Source organism: Vombatus ursinus, unplaced genomic scaffold (assembly GCF_900497805.2).
Source record: "Vombatus ursinus unplaced genomic scaffold, bare-nosed wombat genome assembly UNPS02012602.1, whole genome shotgun sequence".
NCBI lineage: Eukaryota > Metazoa > Chordata > Mammalia > Diprotodontia > Vombatidae > Vombatus > Vombatus ursinus.
The window spans coordinates 1,871,188-1,892,613 of record NW_020952380.1 but is presented as its reverse complement, the minus strand read 5'-3'; the positions used below and the strand labels follow the sequence as shown (position 1 = coordinate 1,892,613).

The window sequence follows — 21,426 nt, the reverse complement described above, 5'->3', positions numbered from 1 at the left end:
GTCTGTTACCTCTGGACCACCCCAAGCTATTAGCCACTCCTTGATCCCATCCAAATCTTCCAGGATCTTTTCCACTATAAAAAAGTCAGCCTAGTCTACCAAATGTGCAGATTCTTAAAATCCCATCCACTTCTATTGGTGATACAATAAACCTTGTCTCTGACTGAAAGAAGGCTTGAGTGGTCAAATTCTTTCAAGGCAGACCTGTGTGTTTTGCTTTTAAATCTCAGGGTCCCTAGCACCCCTAGATCGAAATAGCAGAAGGTGAAGATCTAAGGCAGGTAAAATAATAAACTGATCGGCAAGTATTAGAGGATTTAATACTAGAATTTACAGGCTAACCATGAACATTAGAACTATAGCTAATGAGCAGAAATGCTCATTGTAAGTAAGCAAATAGAGCTGATAAAACTGAGCCAGAAATTCTATCACTTATCAGTTAATCAGCTGAGCTAAAGTTTGATGCCTCAGCTCAATTCTGCAAGCTCTGGCTAGCAGTGTAACTTGTCTCAGGAAAATGGTGGCAATACTAAAATTCTCTTACCACTTAGTAATAACTCTGTTATGAAATGCCTTAAGATTTTGGAAGCACTACAGCAACGACTCTGATATATACAGTGCAAGTATTATTATCTCTGCTTTCGAAATGAGAATATTGAGGTTCCCAGAAGTTGAATGGCAAGCTAGTATGGCTGAGCCAGGATCAGAACCAGCTCTCCTGGTTCCGAGTCTGGTATTCTTCCTACTACAGCCCTTGCAGTGCAAATAAGAGAACAGATGTAAAGTACTTTGGAAGTCAAAAGATGCTCTATAAATGTCAGCTAGTATTTTTATTATCTGAACTTTCCTAAACCATGAAAGTTGGTTAAATTTAGTAGTAATGATGCTGCTGATAACCTACCATTTTGTATTTCCTGATTCTGTCAGATATGTCACTAAAAGACTATTTGCCTCCACCCTCCACCTCATTCTTCCTCCACTTGGATGCTAGCCTTCTACTTTACTGGAAATGAGAAAGAACAATGATAGCTAAATCTCTGGAAAGGAGTTTTAGAGTTGAAAGGCATCTTAGAGATCATCTGGTCCAATCCCCTCACTTTATAGATGAGAAACCTGAGGTCTATAGATGTGAACTTTCTTGTTTGAGGTCACCCAGCTGGTTAAGTGGCAGAGCCAGAATTTTCATTCAGATCTCCAGACTCCCACACACGTGTTCTTCCCATCATCCTCAGCTAACAGAAAATTTGACCATTCACCTGTCCAGAGTTGGCAAAAATGGCGCCTTTTTCAAACTTACAGCTGGAGGGAGGATAGCTTGTTTAGTCAGAGGGCTTTGAGATAGCCTAACCCTCCTCTACTTAAATTCTGTTCCTAGTGTTGGGTTATTTAAAACTAGCCCCAATAAACAGCAGAAAATGTTACATACGTTGGATAGCTAGCAAAAAAAATTTCAGTCTCTGTGAAAAAATGAATGAAAGTAAAAACATTTATTTGCTTTTAGTCAGTCTGACTTTCCTGATTTAGGGAACGGCCAGGGAAAATGGCCGTGGATAGAAGATGGAGTGTTTTGTGCAAAGAACAGGAGGTAAAACATGTCATTAGATTACAGAGTAAGTGAGGGGATGGCAAATGGCAAGGTGTAAGATGACTAGGAAGATGGGAGGGGGCTGGGTTGTGAAGGGCTTTGAATGCCAAACAGGATTTTCTACTGGACCTTGGAGGTGATAGGGAGTCACTGAAGTTTTCTGTGCTTTAGGAAGATCACTGATTGCTGAGAATAGGATGGCCTGAAATAGGGAAGAGTCTTTATTTAAAATAAAGAAACCAACGCAGACTGTTCTAAGTGTCTAGGCATGACTTGATAAGGTCCTTCACCAGGATGGTTTGTAGTGTAGAGAGAAGAGCTGTGTGCAAGAGATATAATGAAGGTAAAATCAATAGGCCTTGGCAACAGATTGGTTATGGGGGGTGAGAGAGAATAATAAGTTGAGGATGATGTCTAGGTTGCAGGCCTGGATAATTGGGAGGATGTGGTGTTCTGGACACTAATAGGGAAATTTGGAATGGGAAAGGATGGGGAGTAGGAGGGGCGATAACGAATTCCATTTTGGACTTGTTAACTTTGAGATGGCTACAATTCAAGCTGTTAGGCAGTGGGAGATGTGAGTCTGTAGGTCCAGGATGTCTGGAAGTTAGGGTTAGATAAATAAACCTGAGAATCGCCTCCGTAGAGATAATTGAATTCATGGCAGCTGAAGAGATATGCTAAAAGAGAGAACAGAAAAGAGGGTCCAGGAGAGAGAGCTGGGAGATACCCACAGTTAGCAAGCACCACCTGGATGAGGATCTAGCAAAGGAGACCGAGGAGGGGTCAAACAGGTAGAATCAGGGAAGAGTGTCTTGGAAACCTAGAGAGAAGAGAGTATGAAGGAGGAGAAGGTGATTGACAGTGTCAGAAGCTATAGAAAGGTCAAACCAGATTTTTCCTCATGTGTTTTTGCCAGCAGAAGGTTCCCTGATATCTCGAGCCTGTTGTTAACTCCTCTATCATTGGATGAACCTCCAAAGGTCCTTTCCAGCTCTAAATCTATGATTCTGTGATCCAGGGTCAATGGGTATTTTTTTATCACACTTTCAGTTTTTTCTCCAAACACATCCATATCTCATGGTATTTCATTAATCTCTTGCCTTTCCTCCTGTTTTTAGGTTTTGTTTCACTTGAATCCAGGCTTACAATGAAGGAAAAAAGTCCCTAAAAAAGACAATACATATTAATAGAATATCTATCCAGCCACTAAATAATTCATTATTGCCTACTCGACACCCCCCCCATCCATAGGAGGCAGGACTCATCATCACAATGTGTCTTTTGCATCATCATCATCATCATCATATATGAAGGACCAAATCTTTTTTATTCTTCTAGTCTACCCCTTATGGGCTGCTGTGGACTTCTTTCTTTTCCCTCTTTTCCCTTTATTTATCAAAGAGAATGCTATTAAAATCTCAAAGAACATGACATGCAGAAACCTATTAATATAATAGGAGGTTCAGAATCAAAAACCCAAATGTCAGGAGATACAATGCCAAAGTTTTCCACAGCCATATTTTAATTAACATTAACTTGAATATACTGTATATATTAAAGTATGTGATTAGTAGCATAAACATAAATCGCTGGATCTCTTGTGTCTCCATGTAACATGTATTGACTTTTTTTGCTCTGTGAACCATAACTTCAGATTTCTCTGATTTTTTGGGGGGAGGGGGGGTCCTTTTTCTGTTTCTGATCCATTAGGCTATATTAAAACAAACCCATTCCCACTCTCACCCATTTTGTAAATTTTTTTCACCATGGAAGAAAATTATTTTAAACAAATAGCAATGTAATATTTCCTCCACAATATTTCTAGTTGCATTTTTCTTGAAATGTGTGTCATAATTAGAGTACATTCTGTCTACTCTCACAGGAATTAACTACATTTTCACTCAAAGGCTCTGTGCCCTCATTTTGTGCTCAGATGAATATCTTTGATATTCTCTTATACTGAATAGTAAATAAGCTGAATGATGAAGTAAGAGGTGACCTTGGGAGTATTTAGTTAAAGAAAGGTCGTTTACAATCCTTAGGGGAGAAAGTTTGATAGACTTATGTCATAATCATAATTTTCCCTGAATCCATTTGGCTTGTAGTAGATCTAATTTATGACATAACATTAAGATATACTTTTCATTTTAAGAGCTAATAATCTCTTCTTCTGATCACAAATGAGAAAAGGGATAACGAATACACCCAGTTTCTGAAAGACAGAAAAAATTCTCTTGCAGTGAGATCACTGAATCATTGACTGAGTGTTTGTGAAGTGGGGGAATACCATTTGCTGAAAAGTTCGATTATCTTGCCAAAATCTGAGTACTTGTGTAATATCTTAGTGAAAGTGGGTTGACTTTCTTATTTCTTCCTTTAATGAATTTTTACATTGATTCACTTCCAAGAAATAATGATTTTGTTAGAATGCTCTATAGAAAATATACAAAAGATCTCCACCCTCTAGAAGGTTATCATCTAAATGGAATTGATATAAACATAAGTAATATAGTCTCCCAGTTTAAAAAATTAATTTTATTAATTTTGCTCATGTATCACTTTCATTTCCAAATATATTTCTCCCACTCCCCTAGAAAGAAAGTTATAACAGAGAATAAAACAGAAATAAAATAGTTGGACAGAGCTAACAAATATCAACTGCATCTGACAGTATATGCAATGTGCTGCACTCCTAGGCCCCTACCTCTACACTAAAGGGAAGGTAGCCTATTTTCTCATTTCTTCTTCAGGGTCAAGGTTGGTTATTTTAATAAGATATAATTATCAGGCTCATTTTTATTTATCTTTCTTCTGCTTATTTTATAATAATCCTCATGTATATAATTTTCTTGGGTTTGCTTACTTCACTTTGCATCAGTTCATATAAATCTTCCCATGCTTCTCTATAAGGGTACAGTCATATTCTATAACATGCATGTGCCACAATATATTTAACAAAAATGTTGGTATTTATAGGACTTTTCTGTCTTTGGGTGTATGTCTACCAGTGAAATCTCTGTGTCAAAGGGCATGGATATTTTAGCGATCTTAGCATAATTTCAAATTGCTTTCAAGAAAACTGGATCAGTTTACAGCACCGTCAACATTGTATTAGTGCTGTAGTCTTTCTATAACCCCAACGTTACCCACTCCCATCTTTTGTCATCTTTGCCAATTAGCTGGGTGTGAAGTGAAAACTCAGAGTTATGGTTTGCATTTCTTTTATTATTAGTTGTTTAGTACAGTCTTTCACATGGTTGGTAATAGTTTAATGTTTTTTTGAGAACTGTTTGTTCATATCATTTGAACCACTCGTTCATAGGAAAATAGTGCTGTCATAGTTGTGTTAGTTCAGACCCTTATTAAAAATATTCAGTACAAAATTTTTTCCCTTCTTAATGACCACCTTTCTTATTCTAGTAGCTTCTCTATTTCATGTAGTTGAAATAATCTTTTTTTTTTTGTGATTGTCTCTGTCCCATCACTAGCCTCACCAAAGAAAGCTTATATGTGGTCTCTGTCTTTCCCAAATTTATGGTATAACCTTTAATACTCGGGCTATGTATCCGTTTTGGCTTTATTGTGGTATATGTTATAAGATATTGGTCTAAACTGAATTTTAGGCAGTCTTCATTTTATTGTATAGGTTATGTTCCAAAAATTCACTTGTAAGTCAATTGCTTGGAATGCCAGACACATTTTCCCGGAGAAATAAACTTAATAAATGGTGATTGGTTTCCCAGACTAGCCCACAGAAGACTTCCTAGTCCCATGATATAGCTGAACTATCATGATATAATGATACTACTACAGGGCCTAAATTCTATAATGTTGTTCTCAGAGGAAAACATTTTATTTTCCAATTTAGAACTCTAGGCAAGGGGGTCCCAGAGCCTATTTTTGCTGTCTCATTTCCCCTTTTCTACCAGTAGCATGGCCCTGGGTGTTGAGGAGAAGCACTTTGAGCAGTGTTTGAGAGGTGTTGTGAATTTGGAATATGTGTGTCAGCCATAAAGAAGTTGCAGATAATTGGAAAACTGGTTCACAGACTCTACTCAGAGAGGGAAATAAAGGAATTGGCAGAGGTGATTTCATTGTGCACTGAAGGGTAATAAGAAGAAACATCATTTCATAGAAAACTTCGTCATCTTGTCTTTCTTTGCATTACTTATGATGAGCCATACGAAAGGGGATCACTCTGAAAATAGTTGGGGCTTTTGTACCAACGTCTGCTACAAAGGATGAAATTAGTTTAGTAAAGACAGTGTACAAAAGATTTAAAAATTCATCTATGTTAACGCAGAGCTTAATATGTAATAACTTCAATGCAGAATTAGATATATGAGGAAACAAATAAGAAGGTCCAAAATTTGGTTTAGGATTGAGAAATGAAAGAAGCCAAAAGTTTATCAATTACTCATAATTTTAACACTTCTATATCATGAATACCTTCATCACTAGAGATGGGTAACCCCAAATACTGCCACCAAAAAAAAAATGAAATTAACTACATGTTAATAGGAAGTGTCTAGTTACAAAACAGGAGCCATTTCAATATCAGAAAAAAGCTATTTAATACACAAAGAAAAGAACAAAGATTTTGAAAGTACTATATGTCATTAGGTTGGTTCCAACTCAACGTATTTAAATGAACTTTTTTTTTTTTAACTAGACAGGGGGTTAAGTGACCCCAGGGTCACTCAGCTAGTGAGTGCCAGGTGTCTGAGGCTGGATTTGAACTCAGGTCCTCCTGACTCCAGGACCAGTGCTTTATCCACTGTGCCACCTAGTTGCCCCTAAATGAGCTTTTAATTTAGATGGATGAAGGTAAAAACCCTGAATTATTGCCATTTCACAGAGAAATTTAACTGATGTAAAACAGTCACCAAAAATAAAGAAGCTGAAAGAGCAGAACCTATCTCAAGAAACATTTGATGTCCTTTTTAAACTTAGAGATGTGATTACCTAGGACAACAGTTGCATGGAAAACACAATAGAGCTTCAGTGTAAGATCATGGACTGTTTAGGTTTTTGTTTCAGTCAACTGGCTTTTTTAAGCAGCATCAGGCACTTTGCTGGGGTACTAGGGAATGCAAAGACATAAGCGAAACATCTCCTACACCAGAGGCTCTTACAGTCTGGCAGGGCAGGAGGGGGTGAAGACAAATGCCTATATTCAAAATAATGTGGAGGGAAGGATCAGGAAAGGCTTCATGTAGAAGGTGGCTCTGTAGCTGAGCTTTGAAGAAAACTAGGGATTCTGAGGGAGAAGTGAAGAAAGAGGGCATTCCAGAGATGAGGGAAGAGCCTGTACGAAGATGCAGAGAGAGATGAGAGATGGAATGCTGTGTATGAGGAACTGTTTTTTTGGATTATATGAGGTGGGGTAATGCTTAATAAGGCTTAACATGTAGGCTTTAAATGTCAAAGAGTGTTTTGTGTTTGATTTCTGAAAGAGTAAGAAGCAACTGGTGTCTGTAACCCTAGGACCTTACCTTACTGACAGGGACATAGGAGGTATTTGAAAAATACTTGCCAAATTAAATTGAATTCAACATCACTATTCTCCCAGTAATAATTATGGGAAAATGACATTTTTGGAAGATTCAAAATTTTTTTTGCTGATTTCTGATGTATAGGTAAGGGCAGCTAGGTGCACAGTGAATAGAGTACTGGGCCTGGAGTCCAGAAGACTCATCTCCCTGAGTTCAAATCTGGCCTCAAGATACTTAGTAGCTGTGTGACCCTGGGCACGTCACTTAATCTTGTGTGCCTCAGTTTCCCCATTTGTAAAATGAACTAGAGAAGGAAATGGCAAACTACTGCAGTATCTTTACCAAGAAAACCCCAAATGGAGTAATGAAGAGTTGTACATGACTGAAAAACAACTCATCAACAAAACAAAGTTGTAGCATGGTATACCAAGGAGAAGATGTGTAAAAGATGCCAGTGATAATGTATATGTCCAGAATAGGAATTACACAGGATAGGCAGAGATGAATGGGTTGCAGATTTGTACTGATAGAGGAAATACCCACACTGATGTAATCATGGATCCAGGGAAGTGTTGATGTGAAATCAGGGTGAGTGTAAACTTTTTGTGCAGGTTCAAGGAAAAGGAGGAGGAAAGGAAACCTTACAAAGAGGATTGGTCTTGAAATTCTTAATGGATGACAGTTGGTAATTAAGACGCTGAAAATTCCCCCTGTTTACAGTAGGAAAAGTCTTGAAGTCAGAAAGATGTGGATTTAGTTCCCACTTCTGACATGTACTTGCTATATGGACAAGTCACTTAACCATTCCTGTGTCCCGGGCAATTACTTAAGACTATTAGTTACCAAAGAGTTATCTCTCTGCATTGCTGGGGACGGTTTCCATACTGGGAGTTCAATCTTGGGTCCTTGATGATCTTTTTGGATGTGTCATTTTGGTCTTTGCTAAGAACTAAGAAAAAAATGTTATATGTGATTTTATTTAGGGGTGTGTGTGTGTGTGTGTGTGTGTATACACACACACATACACGTGAAATTAGTCCATGTTTTTCATGTTCAGCTTTTTAAAAGAGATTTTATTGATGCCTTTTGTTATTTCTATCATAGACTCTCCTGGACATATTTTCCCCACATCCTCCTCTCAGTCCTCTCTTATAGGAAGGAGAAATGAAAACTATTAAGAAAACCCAAAGAACATAACAAATGATAACATACCCAAATTTCATCTTATGTTTTCAAAATCTGTTTTTCTAATACAGTAAGAGGGGTAAGGGCAAAAGTTTCATAATTCAGTACTTAAGAAAATAAGGTTTTGTACTATCCATAGTGTGTAGTGATTACATACCATCAAGTATTATCTGTAGTCTTGATATTATTTTAATAATTTTTCATCCTGGGAATGGGTGGTTCATTCCAAGTATTAATCTCATTGGAGAAATCAGTATTTAGTTATGAAATAGTCTTAAGTCATTTATTGGCACAGGTCTCCATAGTTGGGGAGTGGGGAAAAGAAACTGACAGTGAGGTTGGTTATATATCTCGAATCCTAGCCCACTGGAATCTTTCCTTGTTTTGTAGTGGATTGCTTACTCATTTGAGTGTACAGCTTTCCGCCTTCTCTCCTGGCTCCTTCCCTCCCTGCCCTTGCCCCCAGTATGCTATAACTTGTACCTTATGATTATCGCTACAGGAAGATAGTTTGTTCTCTTGCACTGGGGATTAGCTGTCCCCCTCTTGTGTATTAACATTATTGATTTAGGAGTATGCATGTTTATGAGTTTGAGGAGGAGGTAAGGCTGATGTTTAAGTGATTTATAAGTAGTAAAAAGTACTGGTTGTAACAGAGGCACAATGCATAGTAAACAAAAGTTCTTGGGGAACCTGAGGGAACTCATGTGTAGTCTTTCATTTTCTTAACTTGAATATTTAAGTCTTGGTAGTATTATCTTGACTTGCATACAGATTTAAAGGGCTGCATTTTTGCTGCTCTTGTCTGAGACTGTTGTCATAGTGTTGAATTCCTGAATAGCTGATTATTTTTTATACAGCTTTCTGAAAGCTTGCCCTTTACTGTGGCTCCACTTCTGATGGTGGTGTGTGATAGAGATAGAGATAGATACATATATATGTATGTATATACATGTGGAAGAACTGTCGTTTTTATGCAGATGTTTAAAGCCCTCCAGTCACTGGAAATTTTTTTCTCATTTGTGACATCACCCAAATGTCCAGCTGTTTTTTAGATAAAGCTTGCAGATAGCATGTGCAACTTGAACTGACCCAACTGCTGTTAATACTGGACTGCAGAAAATACTGTGTTCCATGTCTTCCGTTCAGCTTCAATGTTTTGTGGTCCTGTAGTTATAGAAACAAGAGTGGTTGTTGAGGCAAGTGTTAGTTGTTTTTTTGCCCTTTTATAGTGTGATTAATCAGGCTGCTCCCTTGTAGCAACATTAAAACATATTTTGTTTTGTATTTCCCCCTTGCATGCCATCAAACTGATCAAGTCCCTCTGGATGTTGACTTTTAAACGGGGACTTAATTGGCTCTGTGTAGATACTTAAAAGTGAATCACAGCAAATCTGTTTTCTAACAGGAATCATGGGTTGCTATTTTTTGTTTTCAATCCCTGTTTTTATACTTAATTATATTGGGCTCTGCTTTTTCAGTTTCCTTCTAGAGATGAATTAAGTAATCATATCATCATTTTATATATTTTAGGTTGGTCTTTAAACATTTATTAAGGTTCTACTATGTGCCTGGCACTGTGCAAAGCTCTGGAGACACAAAGGTAGCAGACAGTCTCTACTCTCAGAGAGAAAATAGTCTAATGGGAGAGACAACATGGAAGACAGCAGTGCATAAACAAGCTTATACAGGATAAATTGGAAATAATCAACAGAAAGAGGCACCAGATTTAAGAAGGATCAAGAAAAGCTTCTTATAAAACATGGAATTTTAGCTGAAACTTGAAGGAAGCCAGGAGTTAGAGATGAGGGAGAACATTCCAGGCATGGGGAAGAGCCAGAGAAAATCCCGAACCAAGAGATGGTATGTCTTGTTTGGGAAACCACAAGGAGGCCATTATCTCTGGATTATAGAGTATAAGGGAACCGTTAAAGTTAAGAAAGCTGGAGTGGGGAGGTTTTGAAGGGCTGTGAATGCCAAACACAAGATTTTATATTTGTTACTGGGGGTGAAAGGAAACCACTAGAGTTTATTGACTTTTGTTGTTGTTATTTAGTCATTTCAATCATATTCAACTGTTTGTGACCCCATTTGGGGTTTTATTGGCAAAGATACTGGAGTGGTTTGCCATTTCCTTCTCCAACTCATTTTACAGAAGAGGAAACCGAGGCAAACAGGGCTGAGTGACTTGCCCAGGGTCATACAGCTAGTAAGTGTCTGAAGCTAGATGAATCTTCCTGACTCCAGACCCAGTGCTCTATCCACTGTGCCACCCAACTGCCTATTTATTGACTAGGGTGCCTGATATAATAGGATCTGTGCTTTAGGAAGCTGATTTTGACAGCTGAGTAGAGGATGGACTAGAATGGAGAGATACTTGAAGCAGGCAGACCTAGTGCAGGCCATTGCAATAGCCCAGTGTGAGAAGATGGGGGTACATGCCCTGGTGGGGGCAGCATCAGAAAAGCATCAGAGTGTATTTGGGCAATGTTGCAAAGGTGAAATTGACAGGTTTGGGCAATAGATTGGATGTGGTGGTCGGAGGGAGTCAAGGATGATCCCTGGGTGGCAAGCCTAGAGATCCGGGAGGATAGAGGGGCCTTTGACATTGATAGAGAGGTTTAGAAGGGAGGAAGTTCTGGGGGGAGAAGAATGAATTCAGTTTGTGACATGGTGAATTTAAGATGTCTGTGTATCATCCAGTTTGAGATATCTAATAAGGAATTGGAGATGTAAGACTGGGGGTCAGGAGAGAGGGTGGGCCTAAATAAGTGGTTTTGAAAATCATCAGCATAGAGATGACAATTAAATCTACGGGAGCTAATGAGATTACCGTGTGAACTAATATAGAGCAAGGGTGAGCAAACTACAGCCCTCTTTTTGCCTGTGAGCTAAGAATGGTTTTTACGTTTTAAAATAAAGTTTTACTGTACCTGAAAACATTAAAAAAAAATTTGTACGGCTCAAGAGCCATACAAAAAGGGGTCTGGCTAGATTTGGCCATAGTTTGTGGACCCCTGATAGGAGATAGAAGAAGACGACCCAGGACCGAATCCTGTGGGACAGCCATGTCTAGGAGGCATGACCTGGATGAAGGTCTTTCTAAGGAAACTGAGGAGAGGTTTGTTTCACAGATAAACACACAGGTAACACCATTTGTTGGGCAGGAGAGCACAGGAGGGCTCCTAACACTAACAGGTGTTCTAGCACAGGTTTATTTTTGATCCAGTCAGACAGGAAGACAGCTTTGGAGGGATTAAACAAGCTTACTTTATTCTAGTCTAGTCTTCTCAAAAGGGTTGCTTATAATGGGAGTACCAACTCCAGTGGCATTCCATAATCACACTTCTCCCAGGGTGGGCAGGAATATACAAAGTAGGAGCATAACTCCCATCTCATTCCTCTCGGCCTCAAAGGGAGCCGGTTGAGGCAAACACAGATTCCCCACAAACGTTGATGGGGGCCGATCAAAGCAGGTACGTGGATTCCTCTATGCACTACCCAAATCTCAAAATGTGTTCCTCCCCTTACTGACCATTGCCCACTTGCTTTATAGGGCAAAAGACAAAGAAGGCATATTGCCAACATTAAGCTCACAGGTTACCTTTAGCAGTATTGTCATGAGCTAGCACAGGGCACACATACATTTTGTCATCCCTATATCTCACTGTACAAGCATGGTGGAGATGTTTACAAACCATGATTGTGAGAAATATTATCTAGGATCCTGAAACTATTATTATCTGAAAAGAAATAACAAAATCCTTCTTACACACACTAAATCCACCTTACTTACAGGTTAGATAGGTAGGAGGAGAACCAGGAGAGAGCAGAGTTACAAAAACCTAGAAAATATTATTTTAATTGCCTGGGGCCTGGAGGGAGAGGGAGAAGATGTAATAACAAAATCATAATGTATGCTACCAAACCCAAGATATGGTCATATTTCACTACTTCTTTTTCCTGGTCCATACTAAGAATTTCCAAAAAAAACATGCCCCACAATATTATGCTCCATTGATATTTAACTTAAGGATATTTCAGAGGACCTTTTTACATTCAGATATTGAAGTACGATCATACTTTATGAAAAAGCTCCTTTGTAACTTTTCTCATTGGTATATAAAATGCCCACCATCTATTCTTTCCCCCCAGACATTTATTATTTGTTTTCCCCTTTTGCCTATGTGCAAATCCTTAGATAAGAGAAGAGTATAAATTGAGGTATTAGTGGTACACCCCTAAATCTTGAAATATTACCTTCCTCAACCCAAAGAACAAACAGAAGTGAAAGAACATATCTGGTATATTATTAAAGAAACAGGGTGCTCTACCCATCCCCTCTCTCCCTTCAGCTTTTTCTGTCACTATTTTCAGAGGGAGTTGAAAGCAAAGACAAGCAAGGAATGAAAAGTGAGTAGAAATGAGGGTGAAAGGCATGAAGGTTCTCACATATTTTAACTACCCCAAAAGGGGCTTTAAGTGAGAGGTTTGCCATCGGACCTGTAAGGTCTCTTGCATTGCTAAAACTTCATAATCTTGTTTCCTTAGTCCATGTATTGGGGTAATTAGGCTCCATTGATTCTGAGATCATTGCAGAACCATCTCCCAGGCTTACTGCCTAGTTACAAATCATTACAAAGTCCGTGGAAGATGAATCAGTGAGTACGATGAATGTATTTAGTGATAATGATGACTTTTTTACCTAGCTCAGATAGGGAGGGTGGCAATCGTCTAGCCAATTTCCCCACTGTAAACAAGAGTTCCTAAAAAGTCCTAATCATAATGCTGCTCAAATTCAAGGTGAGGATACCTTGACAACTACAAATAAGTCTAATTTGGATTCTATGGCTTAAAAAAGGTTACAGTGTATAAAAGAATGGATTACCAATTTCTTATCACAAAAGTAACCTCGAAGTCTATTTATAAGAAACCAGAGCTAATACCTGCTTTTTGTGCCTCCACTTTTTCAAACAGGAAATTTTGGAGAAGCGTTTATGGGGGTTTCCAAGTTTTGTGCCCTGCCTATACCACCCCTTTCTCCTTTGTGTATGTTCATTGTATTATAATGCACTTGTAACTGTTCCATTCATTTTGATTCGACAAATATTTATGCAAAACATTGTCCTGAGGGAGTTAGGAAGTTTAATTTAGACATCATCCTTGCTTTCCTGGGAGTGTACAGTCTAGTAACAATGAAAAGCATTAATTAAATCTCATTTTGCTAATTTTCTTTTTAGCTTAATGAAGCTGAAATTGTGGTGATAGGCTCTCCTAAGCCAGACGAAATTCCACTTAGTTGCATACAGCCAAGGACTACGATTCTCAATTGTTCCCACAACTTTCTGTCAGGTAAGCTTCAACACATTTTCTTGGAAAGGCTAAGGAAAGGCATGAGAAAAACTAGTCTTACTTATTCAAGGAGCAAAATCATGTCAGTTCCATTACAATTACACTAGTATCCACATTTTGATTTTCCTGGGTAGAATTCCAAAGTGCCAAAACCATCAGATCTCTCTCTGTCTCTCCCATATTGCCTTCCAAACTCTACCTACTAATTAATTAATTACAAAGTAATTAAGAACTTAAATTAAGAGAGAATGTTTATATTGTTCTGAGTGAGATAAAAGTAAGAGGAAAGAAACTTCTTTATGACCCAGGAATGGGAGGACAAAAGCAAACATATGTAAAATTTATAGGATCATACATGAAGTAAATGTTTTATGCTACTTTTTACGGTATAAAAAAAATCCTGCAATATTTATTCTTAGGGAATGGCTGGGAGCAACAAGAGATAAGTGACTTTCCCATGTTCATGCAGCCACCTTGTATTGAAGATGGGACTTGAATACAGGTCTTTCTGATATCAAAGATCAGTTCTCTATTTACGATTCCATTCTGCGTCTCTGTTTATTACTAGTCTGTAATTTCTGGCTTTCTGCAGTGTTAGAGCTAGGAAATGCTTTCACATCTGCAGAAAGTTTCAGAATCCCAGTGAGATTAAGAAAGTCTGTTCAACCCTTCAAGTCCCTGTGAGATTGTGAAAATGGCATATGCAATTTAGTAACTGAACAGTACTTTCTTTGTGCAACTTTCCTTTGTAGGACCTAGTTTTTAATGGTATCTCCAAAAGACTAGATTTTAATCTGAATAATTCTCTTGAACAAATAATCTAGAGATGTCAATGTTTAGATGTTTTGCAGAATTCTCTTAATAGATTGATCATTAAAAGTTCGTTGTAAGTTCACTTGGACCAAAATGGGTAACTGCATTGAATTTCCTTTTGGACTTTTTAAAGTGGGTGTGGATTTCTGTTAAACATAAATTCAAAAATATGTTGTGGTTACAATTTTCACTTTTCATATTTAGTGGGAAAAGTGCCTCAGGCTCAGCAATATCCTAACATGTTTTTGCACTTAATTTTTTAAAAAATGAGATTGGGGGATAATTAACAAAAAAAAATCTAATCACAATGAAATAGTGTCCTGGTCCATCATAATGGTATAAAGACATAAAATTTTAACTTTAGCAATTTTTAAGCTGTATGAAATATATTCAGTAGGTTACTGAGGAAAAATATTATTTCCTCTCGCCACTCAAAACGATTGAAAAGACTTTTTCAGTTTCTTCTTAAAGAGAAAAGCATTCACATTTATTCCAGCCAGCAATTACAAACTATCCCAGGAAGAGAGGTTTTTTTTTTTAATAAATGTATGATTGGGTGAAGACAAGAGTTTTATAATGGAATTTTCATTCTAATCTTTACTATTTTTTTCCTCCATAAAAAAATGGGATAGGTGATCTATGTGATGAGGTAATTCTATAGAGGTATTTTATTGAATAACTAATCTCAGAAGAAAGGTCCCATGTGGCTGGTATCCCAGAAGTAGTACATTTGAAAATCATTTCACCTTGCTTGTTGAACCTTGCTAATGTGTTTGTTATAGTAAGAGCTGAACAATTGTATTTTAAAGCAGGGAAATTGAAGTGTTTAGTGATCAGCTATTATGAGAATGATTTTTAAATGTTGTAATTAAAACTTAGGAAACATGCTGTGACCTCACTACAATAGTGTTTACGAAGTAGATAATTCAGTGTAAGTTCAGGTACATCCAATTGGACCCAGAGGACACAGTGATTGATAGTGAGGTTCCAGTATAACCTTCTGAGTCATAGATGTCTGCTATTTCATTGACTTTTGTCAAGCTGGACTTAAATGAAATTTGGTGGACAAAAACTTTACAAAATTACTATAAACTTTTTAGTCAAGAGATTCCAGTGTATTGCAGCATCGTAGATTGGAGACTGGTGAGATTCTGCTACACCTGCCGTCTAATTTCAGTAGCTTTACCTTTTGGGCTGAGAGCAGTCTCTGAAGGGCATGGCTGATAGAGGAGATTGCCCTATCTCTCAGCACTCAACAAGGAGACTTTACTTCTGTTTGAAGAGTAAACAGAATCTATTCTAGGTCAGTTTTTGCCCTGAGAGAATAAGCCCAGGCCCTTTTACTCCTCCATTGGAGTTTAAGGTACCCAGCTCATGAAGGAGAAAACCAACCGAGTGGTCTGGGTGGAAATGGTTTCCTCTCTCCAGATTTCTGGAAGTGGCTGTCTCATGATCAAGCCAAATTCTCAGCAAGTGGAGCTGAAGACTTTTAGCCCACACCCTCATTTAAATGTGTACCCCCTTATTAATTGTTCACCAGTCAGAGTTGATTTCTCCTGTCTGAGACATTCCCTTTCAGAACAATATTTAAGGCATTCAGTGTCTCTATTAGGTGTCTGTGGTTACTGAGAGAAATGGCTGACCATCACTTTATTGGCCTTCACTTCTCTTTGTCTATATCACATGCATGTGGGATTTAGGCAGAAGCCTTTCCCAGCTCTAACAATTGTATGTACAACTGTGCCTTTAAAATTTTAATGTTTGACTTCATAGCTGTTCTATCAGAATCATAAAAATAGCTTTCTGGATTGATCCTTCCTCTTCCTAATTGAATATCATTTGATATTTAAAAATGATACCTGAGAATTTTAGTAGGAAAAAATACAATTTAAGATGCAGTCTGATGGAGAAGACGGTCCTTGGCAAGGAGATGAAATGATTTTTTATTTAAAACAACAAAATAAATACTATTCTATGTCCTCTTAATTTCTTTTTTGTTTAGCCTTCATTGTACTTTTTCCTACTGGTTCCATCTCTAATTTCCTTTAAACATGCCCAACTCTCCCTTACTCTTAAAAAACCTTCACTAGGGGGCAGCTAAGTGGCGCAGTGGATAGAGCACCCGCCCTGGAGTCAGGAGAACCTGAGTTCAAATCCAGCCTCAGACACATAACTAGCTGTGTGACCCCAGGCAAGTCACTTAAAACCCCATTGCCTAGCCAAAAAAAAAAAACCCCTTCACTAATACCTGTACCACCCCTTCAGACTGGTATCCTTGATCTCTCTTCCCTTTCTCAGACAAACTCCTTGAAAAAACTGTCTGTCCTCACTGTCTACACTTTCTGTCCTCCCAGTCCTTCGGCTTTTCACATCATCACACAACTGAAACTGTTCTCTCCAAATCTGCCAATGCTATCTCTCTCTCTCTCTCTCTCTCTCCCCCTCTCCTCTTCTCTCTCTTTCTCTCTTTCTCTCTCTCTCTCTGTTTCTCTCTCCCTCCCTCCCTTTCTCTCTCTCACACACAGCTTTTTAGAAAAGATTATCATTGAGAAGACATAACAAGAACAGTAGTTATACAAAACACTTGAACACACAATGTCCCCGGAGACAGTAGGTTCTTCTTAACCTCTGCAGTCTGGCTTCATGTCTCATCATTCAACTGAAATTGTCCTCTCCAAAGTTACCAATAATCTCTTAATTGCCAAATCTAATGGCCTTTTTTTTAATCCTCATCCTCTTCTCTACAGTTTTTGGCACTATTGATCACCCTCTTCTTCATACTCTCTCTTCTCTAGCTTTTTGTGATATATTCTTCTCTCCTGGTTCTCATCCTACTTGTCTAATGAGTCCTCAGTCTCCTTTGCTAGATCTTCATCCAAGTGATGCCTGCTAACTTTGCCTTTAGCCCTCTCTTCTGAGAGCTCCTTAACTCTCATGGATTTAATTATCTGCTTTATGCTGATTATCCTCAGATCTATTTGTCTAGCGTTAACCTCTCTCCCAACCTTCAGTGATTTATCTTCAGGTGCCTATTTGATACCTCATACTGGGTTCTCTTGAGAATCTTAGACACAGCATGTCCAAAACTGAACTCTTCATCTTTTCCCTGAAACCTTCCAAATTTTCTCATTATTGTGGAGAGTACCACCATCCTCCCAGTCACCTAGGATCACAAGCTTTGTGTCGTCTTCCACTCCTCACTTTCTCTAACAATCACTTGTAAAAATCCTGTCCTTTCTTCCTTCATAACACCTTTCCTGTAAGCCCTCTTCTCTCTCCTGACCCTGCCACCACCCTATTACTGGTCCTTATCACCTCATTCATGGCCTTCTAGTTCTTTGTGTCTTAAGACTCCACTCACTACTCTAATCCATCCCATGCTCTTCTGCATGGTTTTTCTAAAGCACATGTTTCTCCCTCCCCCCAGTGTCGGTATCGTCATAACCTGCCTCCCACCTCCTCAATAAACTCCAGTGCTCCTGTCACCTCTAAGACCAAATATAAGACCTCCTGTTTGGTGTTCAAAGGTCTTTATAACCTGCCCTCTCTCCTCCGTTCCCAGTCATACTAGACCTTACTCCCCTCGCCATACTCTGCTGTCCAGCAACACTGGCTACCTTGCTCCATCTTCCTACTTCAGACATCATCCCTGGCTTTTTCCCATGCCTTTGACCCCTCCCTCCTCATCTCAATTTCCTAGCTTTCCTGGCTTCCTTCAAATCTCAGCTAAAATTCCAACTTCTGCAAGAAGCCTTCTCCATTCTTCCTTAATCTTCCTTCCCTCTGAGATTATCTCCAATTTATCCTTTATTTTTTTATTTTTGGAATGTAATTGTTTGCATGTTGTCTTCCCTGTTAGACTGTGAACTCTTGAAGAGCAAGAACTGGTTTTTGTCTTTTTCATTTTTTTATATATCCCCAGAGCTTAGCACAGTGCCTGGCACATAGAACCCGCTTTATGTTTATTGATTTTTCTGGCCTCATCATTACTCTCCTTTCCACACTCCACAAAACAACCAAACTGACCTTTTCTCCATTCCTTGTGTGTGACCCTCCATCTCTCATCTCTGTGATGTCACACTAGCAGTCTCTCCCACCTGGAATTCACTCCTTCCTCACCTCTGCCTCACAGAAACACTGTATTCCTTTAAGATACAGCTTAAAGTGCCATCTTTTATATGAAGCCTTTCCTGGTCCCCTTAATTACTAGTGTCCTGTCTCCCTAATCAGGGATGAAAAAGCCCCTTTCTGTACCGAGTACAGCATCTACATTTTAGCTATTGCTAGTTTTGTATAAATGTTGCAGAATTCTATGGGCCATACAGAGAGAAACAGACCTGGCTAAAAGAGATTCTGTGTTCACCCAAACTCTTTCTCTTGATAAGGAAAGCACCCACAGCCAAGTCAAATAAAAACTAAAGTGTTTCTATGAAGCAGAGATGGCAGTTGGACAAAGGAATTTGACTTGAGCCCTCCCACTTCATTTATTGTGTTGGCAAAGTTCCCTGGGTGATCTCAAAACAACCAGTATCAGTTAGTGACCGGGGTAAAAGCTGTTCATGTTTCCAGCAAAAGCCTTGCAATGTGTTATCCTTAAATAAAAAACCTTCCAAAAGTCCAGTTAAGAGGAGAAAAATTTCAAATGAAAGATCATCTTTTAAAAGAATTTGCGGTCTTGTTATATAAGACTGCATGATATAATAGCTCCAGAGATCTGGACCTGACCCAGTTACATTGGCACTCTTGTTACTCGTACGTGATACTCTTATCTCATCTCTCCATGCCTCTGCACTGGCTGTCCCCCTATGCTTGTAATGCTCTTTCTCTTCCAACCCTTGGAATCCAAGGTTTCCTTCAATGTTCACCTTCAGCACTTTTCTGCACAACCCTCCCAGATGCTAGTGACTTTGTGTATTTTGATTGTAAATACATATGTGTGTGTATGTATGTATGTATATGTATGTGTTATCTCCATTAGTAGAATGTAAGCTCCTTGAGGACAGGGACTGTCTCAGTTTTGTCTTTTTATCCCCCAAATCTAGCATAATTAGTACCAGGCACTTAGTGTTTACTCAGGTAATTGGTTGACTTCTTCTGCTTTGATGAAAAGACTAAGTAAGATATTAATCTTGTTAACTGTGTTGAATTTTCTCAACTCAAAGCTTTTGTATTCATTTTTTAAATGGAGATAACATTTATCACTTGCCCTAATAATACTTGAGATTGTTTGTGGTGTGATTTAATTCTTTTGCTAAGAATATCCCTTTTGCTTAATTATGATACATGTATATAACACATAAATGCAAACAGTGTTTGCATATTCCTGGAGCGTTCATGAAGGGAAAGGCCTGAAAAAACTGAAAGAAAATGAAACATTATATGGATAAGAGCATGAAAAATTTTCCATACTGCCACCAGTGGGACAGTGCTTAAAGTATATCTATCACAGGGAAGGGAAGGAAGAAGAAAGGTAAATTAGAAAGGAGCACAATTTCATGCTGTGGGTATCTTCCACCGCCCTCCACTCCCCACCCCCAGCTTTATGATTTAAACAGATGAGGACAAGAATGAGAGCAGCACTTTTTTTCTCACTAGTGGGTGGATGAGGCCTAGAGTCCACATCTCTAGAGGTGAAAAACTACTCAGCCAACTGGACTCCTGGCCTTTTCCTCGAGATGATTTATAAAAGTGAAAAGCTGCTAATTTTCACACAGTACCTGAGGGGAATGGCTGTCTAACGCCTTCAAGAAATCTCACATAAAAACATATACTTCATGTACTTTACTGCTGTTTCTTCCAGTGTGTTGTCAGCAAAATGGATAGTTTAAGAGCATAATAATTCCAAAGCAAAGAAAATGATCCTTGATTCAGAGCATGAACCATAGAAGATACTTCTTTCCTCCATCAGAAAAGACTCAAGGGAGTTGGCTTGAAGGATATTATGTGTTTGCTTTTAATAATGTTTATAAATGATACATTTGTATAGATGTATGTATATAAGCATATGTGTTTATTAAGATTTGCTATGTTCCCAGCCCTATGCTAAACTCCAGGGAAGCAAAGAAAGGTAAAAACAGTCCTTGCTGTCAAGGAATTCATACTCTAATATGGGAGACATGACATTCTAATGTGGGAAATATGTCCGTTGGGGGAACCCATAATTATTGGGCATGACATATATGAAGAACTAGCCAAGGCGTATGAAAGGAGTGGTCAGAGAGGTAGGAGAAGAAACAGTAGAGCATGAAAAGAGAGAGAGAGAGAAAATCCAGAAGGGGAGAGGGTGATCTAAATTACCTTTATTTAAAAAAAGAGAGAGATTTTTAAAACTTCAAAAGAAAAAAAGGAGAGTAGATACAGCTTGATTGCTTTTTTTTTTTTGTCAGAAAGCTCCTACATTTAATAGTTTTATATTAGTATCTTCTTCTTTGAAGGAAAAGTAAGACAGATCAGTTTCGTGGTACAAGTTGAGATTCTTGAAGCAAACCTGTTCCCCATTCACTAAGCCCTCTTCCTTTTGGGCGTTATTGAAGAGGGTGCTTTGCTTCTTAACTTTGTATTCTAGAGCACAATCTCTTAATTTATTTACACTGTCTAATAAAGAACAAAGCAGCTTCTGATAGGACTGAAATCCCAAGTCTAGGGAGTCATTCCAATTGAAGAATTTCACTCTTGAAGGTATAGATCACTCTGAGAATTTTCACTTGAATTGTTTTTGTTATAGTAAAAATCCTGTCTTTATTGTTTTGAGCAATCAGCTGTATCCCTAATTTAACCATTTTTAAATGAACACTTTTAATTACAATATTCTGGACTGTGCTCAAAGGAATTTGTTTAATGAATGAATGGAATTTATTTCTCTATGGTTAGGTTTTAGTGCTAATAAATTTTTCTGTATAATTTATATACTTTATTTAGTTAATCGAAGAGGAGTTATAAAAGATAACAAATGGCACTGTTTCCATTTGTTTCACAGTTAAGAACTTGAGTAAC

At 38.2% G+C, this 21,426-nt stretch overlaps 1 protein-coding gene across 1 annotated transcript in view; it reads left to right on the top strand.

Moving 5' to 3' along the window:
- The window catches only part of MTHFD1L (methylenetetrahydrofolate dehydrogenase (NADP+ dependent) 1 like), a 214,189-nt gene that overhangs the window by 31,701 nt on the left and 161,062 nt on the right, over window positions 1-21,426 (top strand). The window contains exon 8 of the mRNA XM_027857977.1: window positions 13,509-13,620. Coding sequence (XP_027713778.1) covers window positions 13,509-13,620 — 112 coding nt within the window. The remainder of the gene's footprint in view (window positions 1-13,508; window positions 13,621-21,426) is intronic.